Source organism: Carassius carassius, chromosome 8, assembly GCF_963082965.1.
Source record: "Carassius carassius chromosome 8, fCarCar2.1, whole genome shotgun sequence".
NCBI lineage: Eukaryota > Metazoa > Chordata > Actinopteri > Cypriniformes > Cyprinidae > Carassius > Carassius carassius.
Window position 1 is genome coordinate 29,224,122 of NC_081762.1, and position 9,023 is coordinate 29,233,144.

The 9,023-nt window shown below is 36.2% G+C and overlaps 1 protein-coding gene across 1 annotated transcript; it reads left to right on the forward strand.

Annotated features, from left to right (window-relative positions):
* Positions 1-2,694: 2,694 nt before the first annotated feature.
* LOC132145692 (large ribosomal subunit protein eL15-like) lies at positions 2,695-8,481 on the forward strand. Its single transcript, XM_059556895.1, has 4 exons — positions 2,695-2,754; positions 3,785-3,966; positions 5,365-5,501; positions 8,122-8,481. Exons 2-4 carry the CDS (start codon positions 3,795-3,797, stop codon positions 8,425-8,427), a joined length of 615 nt encoding a protein of 204 aa, XP_059412878.1. The 5' UTR covers positions 2,695-2,754; positions 3,785-3,794; the 3' UTR covers positions 8,428-8,481.
* The last annotated feature ends 542 nt before the right edge of the window (positions 8,482-9,023 follow it).

A 9,023-nucleotide genomic window follows, 5' to 3' on the forward strand; every position in this document is an offset into this window, starting at 1 on the left:
TGCAAGCATTCAGAGGTTATTTAACACTGATGTTATATTTCTGATTAAAGCCTGTCAGGAACATCTGAAGAAAATATCAAGGACTTTCCTGCTTTGTAATATCTCATTCTCATTACAGTAATGCAAATAAAACATTAAATTAGGAATGTATGCATCACAGAAGTATTTGTTAAGCTGATTATAACAAGAATGAGATTTCTTCTTATGTTAAGAAAATATAAGTTGATTTCTTTAGATTTTGGAATGAAATATGGCAAGATTTGTGAAGAAAATTATAAAGTGATATATCAAGACTCTTGCACAGTATTACTACATGTTACTGTAAAGTATTGATAGCAGCAAACAGAAATAAAAGTCAACAGTCCATCCAGTCAATAAACTTTTATTTGGTTAAATCAGCCGTTACACTGTAAGTAAACAGTGTGTCTTTGTTTAAATATCTTTCATATAAATTATAACACGCTACTAAGAAAAGGATTTGACAACGACTGTTGATAACTGCTGCAATTTTCCTCTGAACTAGAGCTCAGGCTTCATCTCAATGACTACACGGTTATATCTTTGGGTTTCTAGCGTACACTTTATGACCTTAACATAACAGTGTTGCTGTATTTTTATTAACTGGCATTTTAATGCACTTCGTGTCAGTTGTTGACTGAAGGAGAGAAGCACTTAAATGGTCCAGTTCCTCTCGACTCTACCATTATATCATTTTATATAAATGCAATTACTGATTCTCATGTCCAGGTCATTCCATCACAAAATAAATGATTTTATAAAACAGAAATTATATTTGTGTAAATAACTGTGCTAATGAGAATTAAATCTTTTGCTTTAGAGTTTCATGGTCTAAAAAAATCCCAACTGTCCAAAAATGGGTCAAAAATTACTTACTTAGTCTCTTAATACTTTACAATTACTTCTGGTGAATTGTCTGATTAGTCACTCACTGCAGCCTGATGGCAAAAAAAATAAAAAAATAATCATCTTCTGTGATTGACTGACTATAGTGAGCACAAATACAACCGAAGAAATGATTAGTGCATTTATTTCAGATGTATTATTATTTTTATTTTTTTAACATTACATATTATCTTTCTACATACAGTACTTGTCAAACGTTTGGAAACATGATTTAATATAATGGAGTGTCTTATGCTCGTAAGGCTGCATTTATTTGATCAAAATTCAATAAAAAATCAATATTATGAAACATTACAATTTGAAATAACTTCTATTTTAATACATCTTGCATGATCTTTCAAAAAAATAATTCTAATATGCTGATTTGCTGATTATTACTGTTAATTTTAACATTCTGCTGCATGATTAACATTTTGTGTAAACATTTTTCTGTATTCTCTGATGAACAGAAAGTTCAGAAGAACAGCTTTTTTAAAATAAAATCTTCTGTAACCTTCTTTTGATCAATTTAATGCATGTTTGCTGAATAAAAGCATTAATTTATTTTCAGTTCAATGTTCAGCATCATTCCTCTAGTCTTCTGTGTCATGTGATCCTTCGGAATATGCTGATTTGTTGTTCAAGACACATTTATTATTATTTGTATTAATATTTAAATCAGTTGAATAAAACTTTTTCAGGATTCTTTGATGACTTGAAAGTTTTCTGCAATAAAAAGCTTTTGTAACATTATACACTAAACCACTGAAAAGCTTGGAGTCAGTATAATGTTAGTGTTTGATAAATCCATCCCTCTCCTGTCTCTGCACCGGACACCAGACAGACACTAGTTATTCTTTTATGAATGAAGCACGTGCCAGGGTCGTTTATAATAAATGACAGTCTGACTCTGACTGATCCATGCATGATCCATACAATCTGAACAACGGATTCAAACGACGTGCCAGTGTCAAGCAGAAATAAATATTTCATATAAATTATATCTATATATTTTAGATGAACTATCACTAAAAAAAATCCACAGCAACCCATGCATGTTGAAAAGGCATATGATACGATGTATTAATTTCATGTATGCATTTACGCATTGACAAACATTTATTCATTATTAACAAATAAACAAATGAATATTCAGTATATTACAAATGTATTTCTAATTGTAAACAAACAAAAAGATATATGCAAAATTATATGTACAGCAGGGTTCTAATGAACCAGTGAGTTTGAGTATTTGAATGAGTATTTGTAGATTTAATTGACAAAACATCGCAGATGTTAAGGTCCAAGACTTTTACACAGCAATGTATTTACAATTAAATTAAATAGCTGAATAATCTGCATGTAATGCTTAGTTTAGTGTTTGTTACTGTATGTGATGACTGTTCAGAACAAATATTAATCAGCTGACCAGACATTCATTCATTCGTGACTGTTATTATATAGTATTTAACTCAATTTAGGCGGACTGACAGACAATAAACATCTGACCGACAGAACTGATCACTGATCAAACTGATGAAAGGCACTTTATACTGCTATCACTGTGTGCTTGAGGTGTTGTCAAATATCACTTCCGGGAGACAATCCCTCACTTCTTCTTCTCCCTCTCTGAGTCTGATGAGAGAAGAACAAAAGCATATGATTAAGTCTGAAGTTTAAGAAGAAATATGTCAAAACACAGTGTATGTAGTTGGTTAAATACATTTCGTAGGTACAGACTACGTTTCCCAGAAATCTTTGACAACCGGAACCGGAAATACGATTGAAGGAACGGCCTCATAAAGCATTATGGGTAATTTTTCTCTCCCTTTCCGGTTAGTACGCCATCAAGTAAGCGAGACCCTCTAATTTTTTCTGAATGTAGAATCCATTAAAAATCTTACCCCGTGTAATGTCATCCGAATCACATGATTAGTGTGTTTTGCGCGGAATATCTATGAGTTCCTCTCTGACCGTTATTTCCCGCCGTGATGATGTCGTATGTGTATTTTAAAGCGGATTTGAGGAGCGTAGCGCTGCGGATGTCACGCCGGGGTTTAAACCGTTTCTGTCAAAACTGAACTACTCTTCATTTATTATCAGAAGTCATTCTCGGGAATTACATTTGTTAAACTTACTTTAATCATTGTCCGTGGCTTAAGCGTTAAATTATTTAGACGTTGATACCTGTATTATGCCTAAACTAACAACAGAGACACCGCTGCTGGGCTTCTAGTAACGTTACTGAGAGTTACTCCAAGTTCTCCTAAAGCGGTTTTGTGGCTGAAGTCTGAGATATCAAACCGCAAAACGTTACTCATACTAAAATTAATTTTTACACACTTGTTAGAAGTCAGATCTGTGACCTGCCGTGTTATTGTTGTTGATAAAAAGCTACACGGACATCAAGAGTCAAGTTCAGATGTATCTGACCGTTTAAGATGACGTGCAGAATCTTTGCTGTACTTCATTAATTAAAAACGCTCTCGTGATTGGTAATTCAAAAAATATAGAAGTTCCATGGAGTCTTAACTGATTTATGGTCATAAATTACAGTAACCTTATACTTATAACCCTACAGTTTTTTTTTTTTTTTTATTCTATTCATATTATTATTTTGTGGTTTATATATGTATTCATATAATAATTGTGTGGTGTTGTCTCTGTATTGGAAGCTTGTGACACTAAAACCGATTACTTGTATGTGTAAACATGCTTCGTAATGAAGCTCTTTCTCTTTCTGGTAAATCTGCCACATGCAATTTAAATAATAGTAAATGCATTGTGTTCTAGTTTTAGATGCAGCTTTAGAGTGTCATCTGTAAACACATGTAATGTGTGTCTGCTGTGCTCATGTAGTTGTGTTGGTGTGGTGCTGCAGGTGAGGCATCATGGGAGCGTACAAGTACATGCAGGAGCTCTGGAGGAAGAAGCAGTCGGACGTGATGAGGTTTCTTCTGCGCGTGAGGTGCTGGCAGTACCGTCAGCTGTCGGCCCTCCACCGGGCCCCGAGGCCCACCAGACCCGATAAAGCCCGCAGGCTGGGATACAAGGCCAAGCAAGGTGAGCGACCTGAGATTCAGACAAAACTGGAATATCGCATAAACGTCCTGATAAACTGGCACTAAATATCACTAAAGCCCTATTCGGACGGGACTAGTTTTACAGGGGGTCGTTAGAGAAATCTGTGTTTCACAGACGTGTTTTTCTCACACAACCTCTGTGATAACTCCAGAGCAAAGTTTTTACTGTTTTTCAGCAAACTCATTGATCCTCTGAGAAAACTAATCCCGTCCGAATGCGAATGTCTGTGATTGCCGGTGAAATTTTATTTCACAACGCGTTTCCTTGCGTGTTTGGGTCAACATGAATTACCATTAACTCCCACCTCTGTAATAAACACGGAGATGTTAGTCCCGTCCGAATTGGTACATGAAAATCTCAGACGTCAGGTGGTAAGAATCTAAACTCAAACGTAGTTTAGAAAACTAGTCCCGTCCGAATAGGGCTTAAGAAAACTAGAAGAAGCCACGTAGTATAATAGTTGTCATATGTGATGAATTACTTGTGCCTCAAAGCAAGCAGAGGAAAGCTTTTGGAGCTGGATGCTGCTGTTTGGGAACATAGTCGTGTAAGACGGTTATACAGAAATAATGACCATAACAGCAGAAGATGTGGAACGTGATCAGTCCACTGGTTAAAGTTATCCCATCCCACTGTGCAGAGGAACATGACTTTTTAAGTTGTCATGAGAAAGCCAACTTACTGAAATGTTATTTAAACTACTTCTTCTGAGACTAACATTTCTGACTGCTACTCCTTCTAGAGCTTTAACTACAAGCTTCAAACTCTTTAGACTGATCTGACGCGAGATGCTTTATCTTTTCAGACTGATCCGACTTACTGTATTCCTAAAAATTAAGATATAACTTTTTTTTAAAAATGTTTTTCTAATAGACTTTATAGTATTCCGAATCTAGCATTTATAGTCTATCTCTCAGACTTTGACTTCATTCAAGCTTTAAGCTTTAAAACTTCTACTTAAACTTCAAACTATTTCACACTGAAAATAATCAAACTTTTAAACACTTTCTGGTCCTGCTTTCTCAAGCCGACTTCAAGTTGGTCTTGACAAGCTTTTTTTTTTAATCTAGATTTTTTTATTATGCGTAAAAGTGGAATTTATTTAAAAAATGTTTCCATTTTTAGAATTTATGCGTAACTTGGCATTTCAGTCCAACATTTTTTTTAATGCAATATTCAAAAATGCTCAGAAATATAGGTGAATGGGACATAATTTGTCGCACAAAGCAGTCCAATGTTTGTTAGTTTTTTTTAGATTAATGTCTATGTATTTAACTTGTTTAATTGATACTCAGTTGACTGTTCTCGCTCGCTCTCTCTCTCTCATTAGTTCATGTTCTCTTGAGTCTGTTATCTAAACTGTTTTTGTGCAAACAGGCTACGTCATCTACCGCATACGTGTGCGCCGTGGAGGCCGCAAGCGTCCCGTGCCTAAAGGAGCCACCTACGGCAAACCCGTGCACCACGGCGTCAACCAGATCAAGTTTGCACGCAGCCAGCAGTCAGTAGCTGAGGTTTGTGAGCGGCGTCTCTCGGGCGTCTGCAGCCAGACACACTGATGCTTTGTTAAAACCTACACTGCTGCACATACTGTTAAGTCAGGTTTTTTTTTTAATGCACAATGGTCACTTTTAAAAATCATAAGCACTTGTCAATAATGGACACATCTAGAGTGGAACAGGTTTTTTACTGTATAATCACCAAGTAGTCTTATTGACCAGAAGAGCTCTGAACCACGCTCAGACTTATTTTTCCATTGTGACGGGATAACTGCATCCAATCAGTGTAGCACAGGCACTTTAAAGATCCCTGCTATCAAATAACAACTGTGTAGAAACGCATGTCAGTAGCTTTACTTCTAGAACTGTTTTTCTCATTTCGTATTGTCACAGGTTTTGGGAAAAAAAAAAACTGTTAATGGGTTATGATCCAAACTTGATCTAAAGCTTTCTTTGGCTTCAAAATTAGTTTTGTTATAAATCTAAAAGCGTGACACACAGCACTTAAAGGGCCAGGCACTTCAAAGCTCTGTGTGCTAACTGCTTTCCTGATTGATGGAGATTTCTTTGCTGAATCATGGTTACAGTTAAACATTTCTGGCAAAAATTTAAAAAAAAAATTGAGGTCATGTATAATTAATAAAAAAAAAAAGTTAATGATGTGATCTGTTGGCTTTAACAAAAGCACAAACCATCAGTTAACACGGCTTGATGTTCTCCGGCACCGTGCTGGATTTCCAGTGTGCAGCGTTTGGCTGAGGAAAAAAAAAAGAGTGTCAAAAAGCTGGGAGGCACAATGGTCAAAGATGTCCATCTAGTTCATATTTACATAGAAAAGCTAATTATAAAGCAGCAGAGCTTTGTAAACAGCTCAGAGTAATCATCTCATCTCCATAAGAATATGATCGCCAGAACAAATTTACCAGGATCTTTGAAAAGGTTCTGTTCTCTTAATGGTGATTTACCAGTAAAGACTGTATTTGTGAAAGGGGCTAAACTCTTCCTCTTTAAATGCTCTGAATTTGATTTGCTTAACATTCATCTGGGAAAACAGTGTGCATTATCTCACTAGATTTGTAACGTAAATCATTTATAAACCTTTGCCAACACAGGAGAATACATCAATCTGTTTCTAAATATGCCATTTATTGTACATCACGTTTTCAAAATAAACATTTCTGCATGTGGTCAAATATTAAAATGTAATGGATTTAAACATTAGTCACGCTGTAAAGTGAGATGTCACCAGGCCTTTGGTGCCCTCTTCAGGTATTTGTTTTTATAAATAATAGGACTGTAGCTATCGAATATTTTAGTAATCGAGTATTCAACTAAAAATTCCATCGATTAATCGAGTAATTGGATAAAATGTGCTTTTGATTCAAGTGCAATATTAATTATGCAAGAGAAAATAAGACTCCTGGGTCTCTTAAAATGAACAACTAAGTTTCCTTTTTTAGAAAAAAAATATTTGTATTTTTTTAAATGCATAGAATGCAATGCATTCATCAAAAATAAACATTTAATCATTACCCATTGTTTCTCTGTCTGTACTTGTACTGTGAACAATGACAATAAAGTTGACAGATGAATTAAGTGCATTTAAGTGCCATTCAGTTGGGGTTTTAAATAAAGCATTTTCTGAGATGCACATTAAACATTAATTTAATTTATCTTTTAATTATTGAAAATTGAAAACGTTTTGGTAAACAAAGGGGGTTTACTATTAAAAATAAAACATGGAAGAAATGTTGTGTGATTTAAACCTTTAAAAAAAAAAGTTTTATTTTTTATTTTTAGTAATAGGCTATGTACATTCTGCTGAACAATAGTCTTTAACCAGACTTTTATTTTGACGGGTTTACGTACCTTTACTCCATTCATTAACAGAGACACGCAGAACATACAGGATTCATATTTAAATAGACTGTTCCGGCTTAATATTTACAGATATTAGTCCATATCGTGATTTGATGTAAGTGCAATGACCTATTTTTGATTAATTCGTTCAAAATATGGCAAATTCCATGCCATTCCGCATTAAACTGTAAAATCCGTTTTTATGACTGGATTCTGCAATTCCCTCCGTGTTTTCTGCATCGCGGAAATCATAGGGCCCTAGTTGTGGTATGCCAGCTCTATCTTGCAGTGGACACACGCCACGACGTTGTCTTAACGTTTGCCCGCGTCCTCAAATCAAAACACTGCTGACTCCTTGCAGTATGAGATGTCGGACGCAGCGCTTGTGTCTCCTTCCGCTTTGTGGGTGACGTAAACGCGTTGTGTCACATTTTAAAAATAATTGCGAAAGAACCTGACATGATATTTAAAATAAATTAAAAGAGGCTTTGAGGCAGAGGAATTTGCCTCGATCATTTTTTGTAATCGAGTTACTCGAGGAATCGTTTCAGCCCTAACAAATAATGTACTTAATATGTATAAGCATATTATGTTATGAATTTTAAGTGTTGTTCACTACAATCATGTAATTTCTTGGTTTTGATATTTTATTTAAGCCAATTATTATTGCCTCATCGTTGGTTTATTTCATACTAATAGTCGGACTAAAGTCTGGTTTTCACTAGGGTCTGTTTGTGTTACTGAATGTCAGATTTGTTTCTGGTGTGTGTTTCAGGAGCGTGCGGGCCGTCACTGTGGAGGTCTGCGGGTGCTCAGCTCATACTGGGTGGGTGAAGACTCCACATACAAGTTCTTCGAAGTGGTCCTCGTCGACACCTTCCACAAGGCCATCAGACGCAACCCCGACACACAATGGATCACCAAGGCTGTGCACAAGCACAGGGAGATGCGCGGGCTCACGTCAGCCGGCAAGAAGAGCCGTGGTTTGGGCAAGGGTCACAAGTTCCACCTCACCATCGGCGGCTCCCGCCGCGCGGCCTGGAAGAGACGCAACACCCTGCAGTTGCACCGTTACCGCTAGACAACGCCGGCTACAACTGTACATTTGCCCAAATAAAGTACCTTTGTATCCAAACATTGTGTGTCTTTATTGAGAGCAGGAAGGCTGTTACAAAAGGCATGTGTTTATTCACCAGCTGGGAAGAGAAGCATATGTGTTAAGATATACAACATCCCTGGTTTGCTTTGAGATTGAGATGTTTAGACTCCGTATATACTTTACTACATGCTTTATGGGACAGTTTGTGTGTTAGGTGATGCGTGCTCCACTCATTTCTGGGGTTAAAGATGAACTGGGTATTCTTGGTAGTTTTGCCAAGCAGGTTGGTGATTTATATGCAGGAGGAGACTCATTCATAACAATGGCACTATTGTGTTATTTATGCATTTAAACATGATTTCTGTAACTTCGTTAACTTACTGCATCTTAATATTTGGAATGCAGCACAGTCAATCAAATTCCACCAGAGTTGTATAAAAATAACTATAATAATTAGGTTTTCAATGATTTTTGTAACCGCTACACACACACAAAAGAAAAAGGTTCCACCCATGCTGTTTTATTTGGCCATCCGAGTCCCCATAAATGAGAAATGACATCCACACCACACACAAGGA